Source organism: Pantherophis guttatus, chromosome 1, assembly GCF_059756535.1.
Source record: "Pantherophis guttatus breed Tessera chromosome 1, ASM5975653v1, whole genome shotgun sequence".
Classification (NCBI taxonomy): domain Eukaryota; kingdom Metazoa; phylum Chordata; class Lepidosauria; order Squamata; family Colubridae; genus Pantherophis; species Pantherophis guttatus.
Genome location: NC_142063.1, coordinates 288,891,736 through 288,914,366, shown reverse-complemented (window position 1 = coordinate 288,914,366; position 22,631 = coordinate 288,891,736). Strand labels below are relative to the sequence as shown.

Here is a 22,631-nt window from a genome sequence, read left to right as displayed (position 1 = left end):
ACATTATTCTAATGCATTGGATATACTGTACGCATTTTGTGCAATACTGTGCAAGTATGATGCGGCACATGGCTCCTCTCACTCAGAGCATACAATCTGAAACAGAAAATTAAAACTCTCCAGACACCCCTATTTCCCCACACTCATGCTGGGAAAACAGAAGATGTGACCTTCCTTTGGTGCATTTTGTCTTTAAATGAGACCAGATGACAATTCGGTGAAGGTTCTCTTTTGAAAGTCTCCCTGGGAAAGGTATTTTAAAAAGAGATGCTGAAGAGAGTGAATACTGGGTTTTAAGTTACTCCTCACAGAAACAGTAGTACAGCTGTTTGCTAATAATGGGATCAAACAATGTTTCTGACCATTCTTCAAATCTCAGCAATATCACCAATCTTTGCAAGGCAGAGAAAGGCAACACTGTGCTGACATTTCAGTCTGAAGACTCATAAGTAATGGAAGGCTGTCAGAAAGCCAAAGTTATTAAACTCACTAATCTGTTTTACAAAGGTGTTGGGCCCAGAAGGCAAGGTGCAATCTTGAGACATTCCCATTCCATACACTTATTTCTTTTCTTTCTTCAAAAAAAGGAAGAGAAAATGTACTGGAAAAAAAGACAATTTTATTATATCATCCAGTGTTTAGCTTGTTAGGCCTAATGTTCTGAGGAGATGAGGGCCAACGAAAGCAGTCAGATTGTGGTCTGCTCAAAATTAAGGCCAGCTGATAGAGTCAACAGCTTTCTATTTTCTGGATCTCCTGGGTCGTATTGAAACTAATGAAAGTGAGCAAGCTGACATATTTCCCATGAGAAAGGTAGAACTCCTTTCTTATTAAGAATAAATTAGGGCAGAATCCTTTAGGAAGGAGTGTTATATCTTGAAATGAGATATTATTCACACATTACCTTTTACATTAAAGTTTAAAGGTTTGACTGCAAGACTTCCTAATACTTGGATTCAAGATATCATGATTCCTAATTGTGTGAATGTTGAGTCTAGACATAAAGTTCAATATTAACAGGGATGGGGGGGGATTGTAATGTATTTAATATTTAAGTATTAACTATATTATACTTGCAATACAGTTTCTTCAAGCACCAACAGTCGTATCTGACCAGAACCAAATACTATATGCATCACAAGCTTTCAAACACTATTATGGATATACCTTATAGTTCAAAATCAATACAGAGCAACTTAAAATAATGACATCTAGGGCATGTTGCAATAAGAAGCTTTGATACCAGAAAGCTACTGTCACAAATGCTTCTTTCTTTTTTTAACAGAGTTGGAAGGGACCTTGGAGGTCATCTAGTCCAACTCCTTGCTCACCCAGGAGACCTGTACTAGGGATTCGAACCGCCAACCTTTCTGATCGACAAGATCAGTGTCTTAGCCACTGAGCCACCTAGTCAGGCTTCTGACCATGACCAAATTGGGTTCCGATGATTTTTTTTTCGTGGCCGATTTACACTTCCGCGCCTTTTTTTTTTTTTTTTATAAGTGCCAAATTTCCAAAATTAGGTTTGGGTCACCACGAAATTGGGTTGCGACCAAAGTTATGGAACGAATTATGGTCATGACCAGAGGTTCTACTGTATTTGCAAAGTATCCTTTCATTACAGGACTGTCAGGCTTCACTCTATAGGCAAGAATAAACTACTTAGGCAAGCTCACAAGAATTCCGAGAACTATAGATAAGTAATAATTACTGAAAAAATGGGAACCTATAGCCAAGAATTTAGTAATTTCTCTGATTCACCAACAAGACCCCTATATAGAAACAATGTTCAAACCTTCTTGTCTTTCCCTTTCCTTCCCACCTTATATAGGAGACTATATTTTATGTGAGTTGGACTGTCTGAATCCGTGCTTGGTTTGTCACATTTCTATCATGTTTTTTTGCCCCCACTGACTATGTGAGAACTAACTTGTACAGGAGAATAAATTCCAAAAATCTAAAAAGAATTGGCAAATGTGCTTGGCTAGGAGTTAAGGAGCACTCTTGGTTTGCTAAGGTGGAAGAGGTGAAAGCAGAGATGAGACCTTGTATCTATGAGCTGTTTCACAAATGTCTAGGAACTGCTAGAATATTATAATTGAAGTCAGTGCAGTGGTGGGATTCAAAAATTTTTTACTACAGGTTCTGTGGGTGTGGCTTGGTGGGCGTGGCATGGCTTGGTGGGCGTGGCAGGGGAAGGATATTGTAAAATCTCCATTTCCTCCCGATCAGCTGGGAGGCAGAGAATAGATGGGGGCGGGGCCAGTCAGAGATGGTATTTACCAGTTCTCCAAACTACTCAAAATTTCCGCTACCGGTTCTCCCGAACTAGTCAGAACCTGCTGAAACCCACCTCTGATCTGTTGAGGGTATTGTGAACATTTTGTGATAATATCAGTTAGAACTAAATCTGCCCTTAAGATCATTTAAGAACTAAGTGGTGGATTGATTTTTCCAGTATCCTACGTCCCTCCAAGTGTACAGGGAGGAAAGATAACCACCATATATACTGGGGCATATGGGTAAATATACCCCAGTATAAACAATTGCATTAAGTACACAAAACTGCAAATATCAAAGGAAAAAGTACACCATCATAAATTCAAGCCATACTTTAGATGCAAGATTTATCACATAATTTGACTCCAGTAAATATTACCTTCTTTTTGCTGCAATAGATCTGCCATTTCTTCTCTGGTGGGAGTGCAAACATTGCCTCTCTATTCTTATCTGTGAGATCCAATTCATCCTGGAGATGGCAAGTGAAAAGACAATGTGTGAGCAACATCACCAATAGTTTTTCAGAACTGTTTTCTGAGCATCATTATCACCTAAGCACCTAGAGGTTTGTAATTTTCTCAAATAATTGATATGGTAAAAATATTCCTTTATATTCCAATGCAGTAAATAATATGCTCATTGTACACTTCAGCACAGAGGGTTTCTTGTACATACATAGAACATGGAAAATCAATTTCTTTTCATCTAAAGAGAAAAAAAACTCTTGCAGGGTCCTATTAGCAGCCATATCAGAAAGCTCTTAAACAACCTTGTTAATTAGATCTTGGCACAGTTCATTTTTGTAAAGAGGAACGCAAGTTTCAAATAAAAGCCTCATTCCCCACATGTTTTTAATATTTCAAATATGCATTTTGCCCTAAACGTTTGCTTTCCATAATCTATATTCATATATAGAACCTGCAGTGGCAGTTTCAGAATCGATGAGAGTCTAGGATCTAGATCAGGGGTGTCAAGCTCAATTTCATTGAGGGCTGCATCAGGGTTGTGTTTGACTTCAGGGGGCCAGGTGGGCATGGCCAGGGTGGACATGGCCAGAGTGGGCGTGGCCAGCTCGACGTCACTCATGCCAAGGGCACCCGTGGTGGCCCAAGTGCTCTGCGAAAACAAAGCTTGGAAGGGCCACGTGCAGCCCTCTCAAGCTCCATTTTTGCTGGCAGAGGGTTGCAGGAGGCCGAAAAGAGAGCTCAGGTCAGCTATGCACAGCCCTCCCAAGCTCTGTTTTTGCTTGCAGAGGTGCCACGGGTCAGTCTTTCACTGCTTCCAGGGCAGCCCTGTTGGCCAGATCTAAGCACCCACGAGCCTTGAGTTTGACACCCCTGATTTAGATCCCTTTGTTTGATTTGCAAACAAGCAGCAAACATATAAATTTAATAACGACATAGAACTACCTCTCTCTAGAAGCAGTTTTAATCAGTGATTCCAACAGAAGAGAATATATATGTTGTTCAGGGTTGAATTGTGGAATCCTTGGTGCTCTCTGAGCTTGTTTGCTTGCAAATGTTTCGTTGTCCAATTAGGTAACATCATCAATGAGACTGAATGTAAAAGGGTCCCTGTTTATATATACAATAGTAGCTTGCTTGCAAGTGTTGGTGGGGGTGTAATTTCTTCTTTAGTAGTTCCTTGATTGGGATATTATTTTCTGCTTGATTGTTTGCCTGGCATTAATCCTGTTTATCAGGGTGTTGGCTGCTAGAGAGGATGTGTTTACGTTTCCAAGTCTCTTCCAATAATATCCTCCTAAACACTGAAATAGTGCAGGCAAATTATGTGCCAGATTTTATTTTTACATAGCATTTGTTAACTACTTTACTGTTATCATGTAGAAATTAAAAGCTGTACTATATAATATGAAATGTTTATTACTATAAAAATCACCTCTTTCCTTAATTGTCCTGTTTTTAATTCACATAAAGCATCTTAGTTTTTCTGATTTTAGAAAGGGAAAGTTAAATAAAGGAACTCTCTACTGAGAAGGAAACCAAAATTAAATGACTTCTGAGGTACTGAAATTAGCTTTATTCCAAATTTCAGACAATGCTTCTTTAAGACTTGGACCGCTTTTTTTGGAGTCAATAACTTGTGAAAACCATGAACTAAAATTGCACACTGAGCTTGGTAGCAGCTGCTGACAGATTTAAAGGCCCACAGAGATTTCAGCTACAGAAAGGTAAAAAAAGAAAAGACAAGGCTAGGTCATTGCCAAGAGCCCAAGATAAAAGAAGCCAGGGGGATTCCAGTGTGTTGATGCTAGTGGAGGTGGCAGTGAAGATATTTCAGGTATATCTCCATAAATGTGTAGGAAGACGGCAAGCCATGTGGAAATGGTTAGTGAGAGTCTTTTCCAAACAAGAAGGCAGCCAAGCAAGGCAAAGCATTTTATCTTCGCAATACAAAATTAGAAATGCTTGGGCCAGGAGCACATTCTTGGAGAGATAGAAAGAGAAAAGAGAGAAAGAAACTGCACATCACAACTTCAAATGAAGAATCTAGCAAGAGGTCCAGTGGGAAAAAGAAACACAGAAGCACTTATGCTTTTGGGTGTTGGGGAGACTAACTTTTTTAGCAGACGTCCTGCACAAATCCACAAGTACAAGCTAGGCCACCTCAGCAAAATTCTCTACCAAGTCACCACTGCTTGAGGGAGGAAACAATCCGAGAATTTGTTTACTTGGCAATGATCAGCTAAATGGATAATATTCCCAAGTCATAAAAACATTTAAGAAAGTGAGACATGGCTACGTCAATAGTTCAGCTAAGGAACATCAACTGTAAATTGAGAATTTTCATAATTGCCCAACCTTTATGTAAGAGGTAGGGTAGACATTGTAAGTGATTAGCCCTCAAAGTACTAGTTCAACCATTCTCGTTCTGAAGCTTCCAAGCTAAGCAGGGTCAGGCTTAGTAAGGACTTGGATGGGAGACTTTCAGGAAGGACTGCAGGTGGTCCAGGAAATAAAAATATATGATATAATAAGAAAATAATAAACCCTTTCTGTATCGGTACTACAAAAACTGCAAGGATGTGTCCATAAAGTTTCTAGGAATTGAACTTCAAGAATATTTATTATTCATTCATTCAGCTATCAAACTACCTATCTCACAAAACATAGTTACATTTGGTTATGCATGGTTTGAATCTGTCTTTTGTATAATTTTTGTATACATTTGTTCTACTTTGTATACATTTGTTCTACTTTGCAAGTTAGTTTAAGCAGCACATACTAAAACAAATACTTTTAAAAAACAATAATATATAAACTTAGAGCTGAGAACAAACAGGAAAATACTGACAGGTATAAGCAACAGAGACATCAGGTTGTCTTTCAAATTGGAGAAAACAGATTAAAAGATGAAACATTTCCAGAACGAATATGTAAAGATAAATGATATTTTACAGGTGTCTGAATTTTATAAGTCAGTTCTTCAATCAAAACATGAATGCAACACTTCATCTTTTAAGAAAGAACCTACATAACATTATATATTAATGATAATAGTGGGTGCTATACACTATATTAAAAATATTTGCTTGCAACAATATGCACATTAGGAAAAATGCACAAAAAAATGTCCTATGAATCTACCTTGCAGGAAAAGAACACAAGTTATGATCAGGAAAGAATACAGACCAAGAGAAGTTGACATTGAACAATTTACCAATCCTCATTTGTGCTCCGTGCTGTTTATTTAGAACACAAGGTTATACATCTGATCTATCAACTGAAAGCCATCAACACATATCATCGGTCTGTAAATTGCACTCAGGATAGTTGTAATTCAGATGAAAGTGCCAAGCTGTGTAAACTCTCTTTTTTCGGCTCTCTGTTGTGCTAAGAGCCTTCTTTCAAGCCTGAAGAGAAAAGCCTTGATAGAAGATGATGAAGTGGAGAGGGCACTTTGCAGAGACCAACTCAATATTGCAACAGACTCAATAGCTTCAATCCATTGCTAACCTTGAAGCCTAAACTGGGATTCCAAATAGAAATACACAATATAATTCTTCTCCAACAACTGTTGTGGTGATTTTCTAATCATATGTGAATTCTTCTTGGGTAGAAGATTGAATCCAGAGGAATCAGCTGCTTGACTCTCAAAAAAGCATTTCAAGATGTAAAAGCTGATATAATGTTGATTAAAAAAACATTTGCCAGGTTGACCTCAGAGAGAAGAGGAAATAAAGGTCCTCCAGTTAATGTTCCTAATGTTCTGTCTTTTTTTCAGAATTTCAATTACCTTATTCTGCTGTATGTTATTTACTGAGAAAGGACATGGCTGGTGGAAAAAATGTTTCCAATCCAGATTTTGAAATTAGATTGGCAAGATTCAAAATGGCTGAAAAAAAAAACCTCATGAAAATCAATATAGGAAAATCAGCAGGCCAGAAACGTACAGAAGTATTTCGGCTCTTGAAAACTTTCTTCCCCTATGAAAAATGCTTCTATTTTTGTACCTTAATCTCAGGAGTTTTTCCAATTTTTCAGGATTTTACTTTTTCTATGTGTGAGTTACTTCATAGTTCCAAATTGGCAGAGGATGCTACAATATTATAATATTTTGCTACGCTTCTCTTTTCAATCCTGTAGCTTCCCTGGTTGCATATATTATTTCGTTTTAGATAGACAGAAGGACAGACATAAGTTTATCTTCATTCCTTTACAAATGGTGGAACTAAGCTAAGAACTGGATCAAGTTTGCTCAGTATTGCCCAGGAATACTAAGGTTGATTGGACCTTCCATCCTTCCAAGGTCGGTAGAATGAGGATTCATATTGTTGGGGGCAATATGCTGACTGTCAAGCCTGAATTTGATTGGGGTGTGGGATTGTTTGTATCCTTGGGTATTCTGAAATGAATTCAGTTTGACACAGCTGAAGGAGGATAGAGCCATCAGTCAAAACATCATTCCTAGCTATGAGTCAAACACATTTCAATGGCTGGTTGACTGGAGGAGAGAACTTGCCAAGCAACCAGCACCCATCTTGGTTGGACAATGTGACAGTTTGTTTTGGAAACTTGAGAAACTGAAAGTTATACTGGGGTGAAAAGCCCCAGTAATGGCTTTTCACCAGTTAGTGCCAAGATGGTATATTTAAATAAATTTTTCTTTGAGAAAATGGAATGCCTCGGAGTTCAATTTGTGATGGCTACATTACTTGGAACCTGACCCTGACTCTGTAAACCACTTAGAGAGTTCTGTAAAAGCATTACAGAGTGATATTTAAGTCTACCAAGAGCCTTGGTAGTACAGTGGTCTAAGGCACCCTGTTATTAAGCTGGTTATTAAGACCAGCTGCCTGCAATTACTGCAGGTTCGAATCTCGCCAAGGCTCAAGGTTGACTCGGCCTTCCATTCTTTCCAAGGTAGGTAAATTGAGGACCCAGTTGTGGGGGCAATAAGCTGACTTTGTATAAATATACAAAAGAATGAAGGCTATTGCTTAGCGCATTGTAAGCCGCCCTGAGTCTCCGGAGAAGGGCGGCATATAAATCAAATTAAAAAAAAAAGTCTAAGTGCTATTGTTAGTGCTATATTGTTGTCAACAGTGGTGGGATTCAGTCGGTTCACACTGGTTTGATCGAACCTGTTAATTTTTTGCATAGTTCAGCGAACCGGTTGTTCCCACCAGTGGTTGCCCCACCCCCCAGGGTTGCCATTCAGGATGGGGAGACTGCAGGGGCATGACTGGGAGCCACGCTGATCAGCTGGGAGACAAATGGACTGGCTGTGCCGATCAGCTGGGAGGCTGATCAGTCAGTTCAGTCAGACCTTCCAACTTCGCGAGATCTTTTTTCCTCTGAGAACTTGGAAGGTCTGATTGAATTTTTTTTAAACTGGTAGTCACATGGTCTTCTTTTGTTGCCCTGCATGCAGGAGAATGGAGCTGGAAAGCAGGTTAGTGAGGGAATGGTGGTTCTTCTGGAATGGGGTGGAAGAACCACCACTGGTTCTCAAAAAATTATATGGTAGCCTAAGAAGTGCACAAGAATGAAGTACAGTTCAAAGGAGACTTTTACATTTTTTAATAATGATAATTTGTATGATGAATGTACTTGTATGATATAGTCCTTAAAATGTTAGGCTAGAAATTAAGACACTGGATTCTAATTCTGCCTTAGGCATGAAGCAAGCTAGATGATCTAGGGCCAATCACTCTCTCTCAGCCCTAAGAAGCAAGCAATGACAACCCATTTCCCAAAAAAAATCTTGCCAAAAAAACTGCAGGGACTTACTCAGGCAGTCACCAAGAGTCAACGATGATTCAAAAGCACAACACACATACAAAATCTCATGTTTGCATGAATTTTCAAAAATTCACATGGGAAAACAAATTCAGGTATAAATTTCTTTTACTTCAAAGGAGAGCGTTAGGTCAACTTGGTTGTTGACCTATCATGGGATTGATATTGAGGGTAAATATTTCTCCTCTGTCCAGTTGTGTCCAACTGTAGGGACTTTGCTCATTTCCACTTCTTAGTCGAGGGAGCCAGCATCCGAGGAATTTTCCTTGGTCATGTGGCCAACAGAACTATTATTATATTGCTACTAATCAAGAAACTGTTTCATAGCCACTTATCTTAAAGTTAAGGCCTTCAATGTCAAAAAAAGCACCATAAATGCAAAACAGCTTGCTTTATGAAAATATTCATTTCAACATACAAGTCCCTTTAAACTGAATAGCAACTGTTCAGTTCTGTGTCTGGGATTTATGTAACAGTATCCCATCAGCCTTTGTTCTGTGGCTTTTCCTTTTCTTCAGAAGGAAGAAATAAAATCCAACACGGATTATGCTGAAAACAGTGTAATCCCTGTTGATTACACTTAAAAAAGGATGGTGCAATGCCTTTTGCTAAAAATCTTAACACACCCAATATTCTAATTTTAGCTACATTTTTGTGATTCTTGGCTTTCCCCTCTTCCAGATCTACAGCTGTCTTCAAAAACCCTAAAATACAAAGGACTAAAATCTTGGGGGAAATATTTTTCATACAAACATTTCGTTTTGGGAATAGAATTCCATATTGTATTTATGGATTAAGTGGATTCCTGCTTGTTCCTAGGTTTTATGTTTATAGATAGTTTTGACAGAGCTTCAGTACATTAAAAGTGAACAGTAATTGTTTTTATAATGATATGGTCATTTTCAGAGCCTAGGTAGTTCTTTACCAACATTAAAATTGGTATACTCTGTTTCAGACTAAACTGGTTTCATCTTACAAATATTTTATTTTGCTCAAAATATTCAAACTTCCACTCAGAGTACATTGCTGCTAGTAAACCATCTAGGGAGACACTACTGAATTACATAGATAGAACTATAATTCTCCCCTTCATTCTTTCCTCTAAACAATGTTAACATGGCAAATAAAAGCTTTCACCTTATGAGAAAATGTACACAATCTCCATTTAACATGAGAATTTCTCACAGCAAAGAAAAACATAACATTCTGGGAACTAGCTAAAATGGAAATATTCCAGAGGTGCTATGGTAATGACACTTAGGTTGAATTATTACTGTACAGATTTTCCATCAAGTATTCATTATATTAAAATTAAATCATGGTAACTGCTGCCTGCAACTTGTACTAATTTCTGTGGTGATGGAAAATTAGTTCTGATTGCTTTCCCTTGGCACTCTTTTAGGCATGTACCTATGTTTTCCCCAGCCTTTTTTTCTCTAAATTGAGTGTCCCAAATTTCTTCACCTTCATTTATTTTATTTATTTGTCAAGCATATATAAGATAACAGATAAAAGTATAAACATAATATGAATACATGAAAAGGATACAAGTAAAAAGGAACATTAAGACAAGGACGGTAGGCACACTGGTGCGCTTATGCATGCCCCTTACTGACCTCTTAGAAATGGGGTAATGTCAAGAATAGACAGTGTAAAGTTAAAGTTTTGGGGGTTTAGGGAAGAAACCACAGAGTCAGGTAGTGCATTCCAGCATTGACCACTCTGTTGCTGAAGTCATATTTTCTGCAATCAAGTTTGGAGCAGTTCACTTTAAGTTTGTATCTATTGTGTGCTCGTGTATTGTTGTAGTTGAAGCTGAAGTAGTCATTGACAGGTAGGACATTGTGGCAGATAATTTTATGTACTATGCTTAGGTCAGACCGAAGTCGGCGTAGTTCATGTCATAAGACATGTCTTCAAGTCCCCATATCACCTCTGCCACCTTCCTCTGATCTGACTCTACTCTGTCAATACCTTTTTGGAAATGAAATGCACAGACCTGTACACTGTACTCCAAATGCGAAATCATTTGTGCAGAATAGAGGGAAATAAGGATTCCATATATCTTTGATACAATGCTTCTTGTAAGGCAGCCCAGCTTGTTATTCATGCTCAAATCCTTCTCTGATATTTCTGCTTCCAGAAATCTCCCATCTTGTATCTATGTCCCCCATTTTTCCTTCCTAAATACAATACCTTATATTTTTTTTCCTAGTAAAGGATTTCTTGTTCATCATAGCCCAATCTTTCAAAATTATACTGCAACCGTGTTCTGTCAGTCTAGATGCTGACCTGATCTAATTTTCTGTCATCTGCAAATATGATAAGTGGTCTATCAATCCATTACCCATTTTATTAATAAAAATATTGAATAAAATTGGCCTGAGAGGTTTTCTGAGAGACCTCACTGATAAAGTTTGATGTAGATGTATCAATGTTCCAAGTGTAGTTAGCCTGCTAGTTCTAGACCCACCTTAACATTGTGCCAGCTAATTCACACTTCAAAAACTTGTCAATCAGAATGTCATCTGGAACTCTACAAGCTGTGTTGAAAATATAGGTTACATCTATAAGGTTCTCCTTTTCCACTAAAATAGTTATCTTGTCAAAGACTGAAACAAGATGACCTATTTTTGACAGAGCCATCCTGACTTTAGAAATAATAATACTGTTGCCAAGATATCTACAAATGGCCTTCTTTCTTAAAAGAACAATAAGCAGTGCCCTGCTGGATCAGATACTTAACCCATTGGTCAAGTAGTATATTCTCACACTATCCAACCAACCTCACAATGGAAGTCTACTTGTTTCCTAGCCAGTGGCAATCACACTGCCATCAAGGCTACTAACCATGACTTCTATGAATTGATCATGAGTACTAATAAAGGAGAATATTTGGTCATGAATAATTTCCAAACTCTTTTGTGAAACCAGTACCACACTTTGTAGTAGCAAATTCCAAAGTTTGATTATATATAGTGTAAAAAATAATTGCTTTTGTCTGTCCTGATTCTTCCAGGATTCAATTTCATTTGGGACCTCTGGTTTTAGTACTTTGGGAGGGGAAAAATAGCTTCTCCTTGTTCACTTTATCCATACAATGCATAATTTTCATACCCTTTCTAGCGTCACTATATTCCTTTGGAGTTGAGGTGAACTGCACACACCTTTTCAGATGTGGTTGTACCATTGACCTGTAGATGCACTATAATATTACCACACAATTTTTCAGTATCTTTTCTTATTATCTACTTGAACATCTACTCTAATTGCATATATAGTTACCCTGGTCAGTGTTCAAATAATTTCCACAGTGCACAGAAACATGACAAAAAGTCAGCATGAAGTAACTGAAATCCCACAATTCTTACCACAATGTGAAATGACCACATGAGCCAATTCTAAGATGTGAACAATGTCAGTGTTAGGGACACTATATCATTATTGTATATGAAAAGCATTCTAGAGACTGCATTGGCAAAACTATTACTTAATTTTTACTTAATTATATGTGCTTAATTATAATGTGGTGGATCAGTTGGGGCTACAATTGGTCTACTTAAAATCCCAAAGGTGGATTTTCTATTCTTCCCATACAGATAAGCTTTTTCACAGAAGCAGCTGCAGAAGCAAGAGTTGTTAAATAAAGTTAGACACACCCATAAAGACAAGAAGAAGTCAATAGTAAGGAATATTACTAGTTACTTCATAGGATGGCCAAGTATGCAGAGGATTAATATGTCATAAAGGCTTTTCCCCCACCTTATTTATACAGTTTTCGCTACTCCACCTTCATTGCAAATAAATGTTGGCATACCTTTTACACAAATGCTATTCTTTTATATTCCTTACACAGTAATGAAACAACACTCTTTCTTATATGAATAAAGTACATGGAATATAAATTGTGCCACAAGGATTTGTTTCTTGAATATATTTATTCAGAAGACTTACTTACTTACCATATTGTTGTTTTATCAGCAACTAAATATAGTGCTGATGTGATCATCATTTCTCTTTCTTTCTCACATCTTAAATGTTTTTATGTCAATGATTCCTCTATAATTTCTCAGTCATACATTTTCAGACTATCTGGCTTTGTACTCCAGACAAGTTATGATTCACTTGGTCTTCACTTATTACCCAGTCACTGCAAAGTTTCAAACTATGGTTTATGATTGGTGGTTTAATTTCATGTACAAACCAATTCACTGAGTTTTTAATAAACACTTTTAAAACAAGCAATGGTTTAATTCAATGTGTGAATCAGTCACTATAGCTAAGTAATTACCACCTAGCTCTAAAGAAGCCAGGCAATTTACATTTCTAAAGATTAGAACATTTATCAGTGAGACAAGTCCAAAACAATCAAGTAACCAGTTCTATACCTAAATAACTTCCTGACTAGAAACAACCAGGTTGTCACCATAAAATCTGGTCACCATAAAATCTCATGTATCAGCCTTAAAAATAAAACTCTTTGGTTGTTTTTATACATTGTTAGCTACCTGAGTTGCTATGGAGAGATGGGCAGCCAAATCCAATCCAATCCAATCAATAAACAAGCAAACAAACCAATTCCCAATGCTAATTTAAACCAAATTGTTTTCACAGTTTCTGAATGGTAATAAGCAGAATACCAGGTGGAATTCAGAAAGGGAATATATAGGGACAGGATCATAGGGATACATATTTAGTACGAAATCTAATAATAATAATATGCATTCTCTCTCTACATATTCTCACAGGCTGGCAGATTCTACTTGGAGGAGATGGTCTCTGTAGCTAAGTCATGTAGGGCTTTATAGATTCAAACCAGCACTTTGAATTACATTTATTGGTGTGTGACTTTGAGCAAATTAAGTGATAAGAGAATTAAAGTTAGATTGCAATAGATGGTTTCTACCCACAACATCCCTGGTTATTGTGTTTTGTAATTTCCAGGATGTTGTTCAAAGGCAGTGGTATACAGAAAAGGATGTTGACAGAAATTTTTATTATCCTAGATGCATTTTGGAAGGCTATACAATTGTATATTTTACAACAAGTATCAAAAAGATAAAAAGGATTGTAACCATTCCAACTTCTGCTAACCCTTCTCATACATAGCCCTACATATGAGAGATAGCACCATCTCATCTTGTTAGATATCACCACCTTTGTCCCAGAAAATATTTCCTGGTCAGTTGTTGTTATATCAAACTCCTCACCACATATGTGAAATAGGAAATTTTTAAACTAACACAGATATATCTAGACATCACCTAATTTAAATCCTTCTAAACTCTTCTCAGTCTATTCCAGGGGTCAACAACCTGCAGCTCTTGAGCCACATGTGGCTCTTTGTCACTCTGCTGTGACTCACTGTCACTCAAAATATGTGTCACAACTGCCAATGTGCGACACCCACCAGCATGCGATTTATTGAGCTTTTCAACCCCCAGTAGGCCAACCATGGATAAATCCAAGAAAACTGCAAGAAAACTATTCAACTACATATGCTAGTTTTGTGGCTGCTCAAGAAATAGTCAGGCACGGTTTTGTGGCTCATGGTGTTTTCTTTTCTGAGGGAAACAGGTCCAAATAGCTCTTTGATTGTTTAAGGTTGCTAACCCCTGGTCTATTCTAACTGTAGCACTTAAAATAATATTGTCAGCAAAATCAGTTTCACACTTCTACTCATTAATGAATAGATTAGAAAGCAACTTCCTTCTGCAATCACTGAAGGAACTTACAAAGTATATCCTTCCATTGCAGAAGTAGCGAATTGGTGGTCGCCATTGGCTTTAGAACTCCAAATTCCATCAGCACTTGACAACATGGAAAATGGAAAGAAATTGTAATCCAAGACTTCTGATGTGCAGGAGGTAGCCTACTCCTTCACTACCATTCCAGTTTTTCATTATCTGCTTTTTAATGTTTTAACTTAATCACTAATAAGCTCTCTCCCCAATTATGTAATAATTAAGTTTTTCAGAAAGCTTTGTTTGGGTGGGAAAACTTCTGCAGTCCAAGTGTTCATCATTTTCATTGTGAAACAAGAGATTTTCAATAATATACTTTTCCTCACAAATTCACATTAATCTTATGGTCCTTCAAGTATTGTTGAAATTGGTGGTCATTTTAACATCTTATAGTTGAAATAGAGCAGTTTTTTTTTTCAAACTTTTTCCGGATCCAGAATATATTTTTTAAAAAGGGATTTCCTTTGATAATGTTAAACACAGAAGAGTACAGAATTTTAAACATATTTGCACTCATTCCTTCAACATCATACCTTTCTTAATGAAGTTTCATTTCTAATTTGAAATCTGCTAAGACTTAAGCATACCTAGATATCATTTTCTCTGTCTTGGAAGCCTCTGTCTGTATACTAGCAGAAAGATGGGCAGTTGTTTTTTTTTAGTTTATGAGCAATAAGAAAATTTACTTTTTTCCTGGCTTAATCTTTTCCTTAATAGTATTATTGTTATTATTTCATATATTCCAAGGCTGACGCTTGGCAATGAATACACCTTAGAAGACTAAGCCATGGTGAAGTCTAGCTTGGAGGCAATTTTAATGCTGGCTATAAATGCAATGTTCTTGCCAGCAACACACCCACACTTCTGTTCCAACTTCCTTTTCTCTTCTTTTTTCTGCACTAATCACCTGCTTTTTTTGGAGGCAAGCCTGTGAGATTTTCATCTCTCCTAAAACATCTTTCATGTTTCAAACATTCAGGCAGAGAGTATTATCAGGGCTCAGTCTGGCTGTAGGTTTGGACAGCCAGCCAGAAAGGAGTTGGGACATTTATTTATCTGAGCACAAAGCAAAGTTTCTCCTTTTCTATGAACAAAGGAAATTTCTGCCTACTTTTACTAAGAAAGCCAGTAACTATTCTCCAAATGAAATAATTTTCTCACCAGGAAAAGATGCATTTGGAAGGCTCTTTAGGACCCGGACTTGCAGCTATGTCCTAGAAAGCATTTGGCTGATGCAATAGCTGCATTCCATCCTTGAGAAAGTAGCTTTAGCCAAGTTCACACATTCTTTTGGCCTCATCCAAGCTGAACTGCTGCAACATTAAGTGCAAAGCTCTCTTTGTTCAAAAACTGTCATTGCCTAGAAATGGTAGGCACAGTAAATTTGGCCTTCTCCATAAGGCTTCTGAGCTCTTTCCTCCAGGAGCTTTCTTCTCACTATTTTCTGTCAAAAATATTATGAGAATTAAGCTGCCTCCAACACTTAGTTGTGGAGATTTCCCTGTACCTTAAAATCAACCAATTTATACAGTGAAGCAGGAGAAGTCTTCAATGGAGTTACGCTGTGCCTGAAGATTCTTCTATGCTCCTAGAAAAGGAAGTATGGTGGCAGAGGGCAAAAATAGGTTTTTCCCCATGACTGCAAAGTATACACTGTGGCCATCCCTAGCCTCAAGCAAAGCTGAAATCTACCTCCACTCCAGGGGTGCTTATTCAGCAGGTTCTGGAGAACCGGTAGTGGAAATTTTGAGTAGTTCGGAGAATTGGCAAATACCACCTCTGGTTGGCCCAGAGTGGGATGGGAATGGAGGTTTTGCAATATCCTTCCCCTGGAGTGGGGTAGGAATGGAGGTTTTGCAGTATCCTTCCTCTGCCATGCCCACCAAGCCACGCCCACAGAAACAGTAGTAAAAAAAATTGAATTACACCACTGCTCCACTCCTGATGATCACTCGGATACAACTATGCATTTTTCTTGACAATGATATGGAAATGAATTGCATTACCTTTTTCTGGATTTTTTAAAAACTGTCCAGTCCAGGTTACAGACATGGATTTTCTTCAGTGTCTCTTATCTGAACGCTGATTAGCTTTCAACCATATCACGAATTAGTTCCAAACTAGATTATTAAAATGCAGTTTATATGGAGCTGCTTCTAAAAACATTTAAGAAAATTATTACACATAAAAAGTGGCTGCCTGATATTAATATGAGCAAGAAAATATGCAATATAAACAATTACATCTAAATCAGATCTAAAGTTAACACAAGCCGTTATTTCATGTTGGTTGAGGATGTTCCACCATCCAATCCTTTCTGCCTCCATCTTTTTCAGATAGTTTCACAAAATTTAGGCACAAAGAAATAGATGGCCTACCTCTTAAGGCTGTTCATTATTTCTGGTTCAAAACAGACCAACAACTAGGCTCTAGACTCAAAAGGAGGAATTTTCTGACATATTCAGCAATAGAACAGCCCTTGTCTTTTACTTGCTACTGTACTCATTGTCCAACTCAACTTTTTTGACAGCAGAGCTACTGCTGAATTTGGAGGACATGGAATGGAGTCTAGTTTGTTGAGTTCAACAGAAGCCTTTTGATTGTTTCTGTCAGAACATCAGTTGATTCCACCAAAAACCAGCATGCCCACTCTTCATTTTTCTTTTCCCCTGCTCTTATTTTCTCTACTCCTTCCCTCTCCTGTCTTTGTTTTCCAGGGCTACTCAGAGAAGCTAAGTTTGGGAACGGTTAAAAAAGAGCTGCTACTTTTCCGGCTTCCCACCCAATTTATTTTCCTTTTTAATGTATTTTTTCTATTCAGCTATTAAGCTCTGATGCACTCAGAAGGAAATACAGCAATTTGGACTTCAGCTTTAGCCAAATTACAAAGGCACACACCTTTCTGATCACTTCCTGTTCCACACAAAAGTTGGCTGTCTCATGCCATGGAACATCGGCCAGGAAAGACAATAATCTCACTACAGCAAGGGCCCTGGGCCAAAAGCAGGCTGCATTTCCAAAGCAGAGCATTTGTGTCACCCTCACATTTCCTCAGCAATTCCCTTCCTATCATGCTTCCTATTTTCCAAATAATGTTGCAGAGCAAACCTCTGGCTCTAGAACCAACCTCTGGCTAACCTTGAATTGTCCTTAACAACATCACATAAATGCGTCAGCAGAAGCAGGGGAGGTAGTGTCATGAAAATTATTAGAAAGGCTAATCTATACCTTGCAGAGTCGCCAAATCATCAAGGAACACAAATGCTCAGATTTTGATCATGTAATTTCATATACTTGGCTGGAGAAAACAATTACCATTAAATTCCTAGTAGTACATTACAGTTCCCCCTCATATTGAGCAACATGAGGGAGCACATTATGTTTATCCAAAAGTAAGACTCACTAAAAAGTACTGTAGATAGATAGATAGATAGATAGATAGATAGATAGATAGATAGATAGATAGATAGATAGATAGATAGATACAGAGCGAGCAAACGAGCCATGGTGGCGCAATGGTTAGAATGCAGTACTGCAGGCTACTTCTGCTGACTGACTGCTGGCTGCCAGCAATTTGGCAGTTCGATTCTCACTGGCTCAAGGTTGACTCAGCCTTCCATCCTTCCGAGGTCAGGTAAAATGAGGACCCAGATTGTTGGGCGCAATATGCTAACTCTGTAAACCGCTTAGAGAGGGCTGTAAAAGCACTGTGAAGCGGTATATAAGTCTAAGTGCTATTGCGTGTGTGTGTGTGTGTGTGTGTGTGTGTGAGAGAGAGAGAGAGAGAGAGAGAGAGAGAGAGAGAGAGAGAGAGAGAGACAGAGACAGAGACAGAGACAGAGACAGAGACAGAGACAGAGACAGAGACAGAGAATTCAGTTCTGAGAAAACAAGCAACATGCTGAAAGACGGATAATTGTTCATTTTGCTGGCTCAGCTTTTGTCTCTGCTGAAGCCTGCCTTGTTTCATTTAGTATATGTGAATTATGGCTTGGCTACAGGGATATGTTCCTTTGTCCACAAACACTAAAGAAGCCAGCCAAAATTCAGTTTACCCCTAAAATGACTGCATAGGTTAATGGCCACTATAAAGCATGCATTGCATTCCCATTCCATGGAAAAAGCAATTGGTTTGAAACATGGATACTTAAAAATATAAACACCTGCAGTAACAAAAAATGAAAAAGAAAAAAAAGTACATTATTTTAGAAGTAAATAATTATAATTCTATACAGTTATCTAATGCAATTCAAGTACATGACTGTTTCTCATGCATTTATAGAACTATTGTTTTTTTTTAACCGACTGCATTTTGTATAAATTATTTCCACATTTCATTGTAATTGAATATACAAAGTCCAGGTCTATAGGCCAGTGATGGCGAACCTTTTCGGCACCAAGTGCCCAAACCGGAACGTGCATGCATGCGCATGCATGTGTGCACACCAGAGCACTGGAAACCCAGCTGGCCAGCATGCACATGCCTGGTTTTTTGGCTGTTTTTCAGGCTGTTTTCTGGGCCGTTTTAAAAAACAACTTGAAAACAGCCCAAAAATGGCCTGAAAATGTCCTGAAAAATGGCCTGAAAATGGCCTGAAAAACAGCCTAAAAATGGTCTAATAAAGGCCCGAAAAATGGCTGGAAAACAGCTTGGAAAACTGCCAGAAAACAGCCCGGAAAACGGCCCTGAAAACGGCCTGGAAACGGCCTGGAAAATGGCCTGGAAAATGGCCTGGTTTTTTGGCCATTTTCTGGCACTCCAGCACCCATGAAGACCAGCTGGCTGGCACACTTGTGAGCTCTGGAAACTGAAAGAGCAACAGATGATGGCACACGTGCCCATAGAGAGGGCTCTGCATGCCACCTCTGGCACATGTGCCATAGGTTCGCCATCACGGCTATAGGCAATCCGCTTGTTAGTTATCTGAGATTATCACAGGTTATCTCTACAACTGACATCTACCCATCTTACCCGGTCAGATATGGTGGGCACACTCCTAGTCCCATCCCTTAAATACAGCCATCCGATGGGAACTAGGAAGAGTGCCTTTTCTGTGGCAATCCCAGCCCTCTAGAACACTCTTCTCCCTAAAGTCCAGCAGGCCTCTTCTCTCCTAGCTTCCCATAAAACTTTGAAGGCTTGGCTTTTTGCCTAAGCACTGGGATAAGATTAGGTGACTATACATCAGAAGTTTGACTTGGCACCAGGTTTTTGTTTTTAATGTGTTTAGTTTTAATGGTTTTAGATTGGCTTTTATGCTCTTGTAACTTTTGATTGGGGAACCGCCCAGAGTTGGTTATAAGATGGTTGGGCTATAATAAATGTTTTAAGTAAATAAACAGGTGGCCAGTGCAACCAAGTCCTCCATCCACTGGGTGAAAGAAAGAAGCTGTACATTTATCTTTCCAATGCTGCAACTGGAAATATGATGGAGCTTTAAAAATGCAACGGAATTCAAAAATAAGTTATGAATGCATCCCTCCAAATAAAATATGTAATGATATGACCTATCACTTTACCATTTCATTCTGTGTAATTAGCAGTAAATTACTGACTTTAAAATACAGCAAGTGGACTGATAGGAAGCTTTATCAATTGCTAATGTATTTTTATTGATTTTGCTGAACTATTCAGGACCAAGAAGGGTATCTGCAGCCACCTGAGTAAAGATCTACAGTATCTGAGTGATGAAAGTGATAAAAGAGAATATTTGTAGCTCGGGGTTCAAATAAGGGGTACGCGGTGCTCTCTGAGTTGGTTGTTTTTGCAAGCTCCCTGATGATGTTACCTAGTTTGGGTACTGAAACATCTACAAGAAAGCAACGAAGGTCAGAGAGCACCAAGGACCCTTGATAAAACCAAACCAGCAAAGCTGATCATCTCACCCTTTCCACCTCTTTTCTCTGAGAAAAAGCCATGCAATCAACATGATTAAATCACTGGGACGCAGAGATTAAAGTGTTGCACTCCAGAGATCCAGAATCACAAATTACTGCTTGCAGTATGTTGCTGCAAAAGTCTGCCACAAAGATAACCAGAAATAGTTATGCAATTGAATGGGACCGTCATTCATACTCTTCAGTGAATAACATCTGCTTCAGTAGGGAACTGATGGCTTTCTGCCAAATCTATGTACTTTCGCACTCCTATTTGCTCAACAATTAGAGGAAGTAGATGTATTGTTCAGCAGCAAACAAGGGTGATTAATTCATTACATGGGAGTAACTTAACAAAAACACCATTCTCCCTGCTTCTTTCCATCAATCAGTCATACAAGGTTTGTATTGTATCCATCTATTTCAAAGCTCTGGTGAAACTTTCTGGTATAGATTTGTGGACGGGAAATTTCTCATTGGATAGAAATATTTATTTTACTGGTTTAGCCCTATTTAAAGAAATGAATAATTATCCTGAATACTGGATGTGTTCACAATCTTGCAAATAAAGCAACCTAATGAGTAAGTGGTTTTATGTGTATCTCCCTACCACCACAATAATCATTCTAGAAATGACAACCCTTGCCACGTAATTGAACCTATGATCATCATCAGTTGGTTTTTCCATTTTTATGTTTTCCATTTTTATATTTAGCTGTTGCATCAAATATTTTTGAAGCATTTCTCCATGCACAAAAGTTAAGAATGGATAAAAGTCATTTTAATTTTTACTTCATGCAGATCAGTTCAACTTAGCTAACAGAAAGGCCTATGAATAAATGTTCCATAAATTTGTCCAATTCCTTTTAAAAGTTCTCCAAATTGGTGGCAGCTCTACCTTTTGTAGTAGATTCTATAAATTAATTATCACTATGTGAAGAATTACTTTTTTTGCATATTTTCTAAATTGTCCAATCAGCTTCACAGGATGCTTATTATAATTTGTATTGATTTTTTTGGATTTATTCAACTCCTGGAAATGATTTATTGATTGACATATATAGATTGATAGATATGAAACAGTAATAGATTGAGGGGTGTCTTTAAAACAATTTTAAAAAGTTGTTTAAGGAACTTCACCACCCTTGTCACTTGACCAATGATGATGACACAGAATCACAGCAACAATTTGGCTACCACTAAAATCAGTTTATCGGTCTTATTTTTTTGCATCAGATTTGTCATAAATGGGACTTGCACAAGATTAAATAACTGTCATATTTTCAAGAATCCTTTGGACATTAAGTATTTACTTTTGGAATTTACAATAAATGGCATTTTCATCATCATCTTCAACATCATTATATTTTTAGCCTACCCTTTTTATATTTGGTCATCCCAAGGCAGTGAACATAGATAATCCTGCCTCCTATTTTCACCACAACAATAAGCCTGTGAAGTGGGTTGGACTGAGTTGAGAGACAGAGTGACTGGTTTCTAGGCCAGCACCTTAGCTACTGCACCAAAGTGGTTTCATATACACACATGTTGCATATGTATGTACACTTTTATAAAAATAAGAGATGAAAATGACAAAAAATGGAGTCAAACAACTGGCAGGATCTGAAGATAATAATACTTAATCCTATGCAGTATGCAAATTATCCAGATATTCCCAAAAAAGTGGGGGTAAGTAAGCTTCCTCTGCCTTTTAATATTGTTTATCCTTGCTATTATTTGTTGTCATTCCATTTTTATTTTGTTTTAACTGTATTTTTGACATGAGTTTATGAATTTTTATCTGCCCAGAGCCACTTAGATAGTGAGAATAGTGGTGCCTAAATTTGATGAATAAAGCTATTGTTGCCATATGATTGATAACTGGATGTTGTATTATTGAATTAAGGTATCTCAAATGGGCCAATATACAGAATGTCTTCAAAATCCAGGACCCGTGACTTCTGAGGGAATGAAATTTGGGGAAGTTGTGTCTGCATCAATGCAGCTGGCTGCTGCTCCTGGGGTCATATGATCTTCATTTTCAATGTTCCATGACAGTTTCCCAGCCAGTCTTGTAATCCCTTGCTCCCTCTCCCACCCAGCAGCAGCCACTTTCCTGCCTGCAGGGAAAGGAAGAGAAGATTTCCAATGTTCCTTGCCAGATTCCCACAAGGAAACTCAATGAAGAAGCCAGCAGGAAGTTGGAAGTTGCCCTTGCTACCATTGCTTTTTTTAAATCTGTTCTTGATCATTCTGTTTCTCTGTTTTGGTAAAGAAATATTTCCGAAACAGTGTCCCAATGGAGCACAGGATGTCTAGTAAAATTCTTGTCTTCTTAGTTCTGTATCATTCTGCAATCAAGCATTAATTAAAATATACATTGTCAGAGGATGAGAGGCCTACGAGGATGGTTTAGGCTTCTGTATAAATTACAGAGCAGATTGCACAAGTAAAACAAGAAGCCCAT

The 22,631-nt window shown here is 37.9% G+C and overlaps 1 protein-coding gene across 6 annotated transcripts in view; it reads right to left on the bottom strand.

The window, feature by feature from the left end:
* The window catches only part of DAAM2 (dishevelled associated activator of morphogenesis 2), a 210,778-nt gene that overhangs the window by 92,205 nt on the left and 95,942 nt on the right, over positions 1 to 22,631 (bottom strand). For all 6 annotated transcript variants that reach the window (XM_034428014.3, XM_087883100.1, XM_034428012.3 and 3 more), the window contains exon 3: positions 2,660 to 2,749. In XM_034428014.3, coding sequence (XP_034283905.2) covers positions 2,660 to 2,749 — 90 coding nt within the window. The remainder of the gene's footprint in view (positions 1 to 2,659; positions 2,750 to 22,631) is intronic.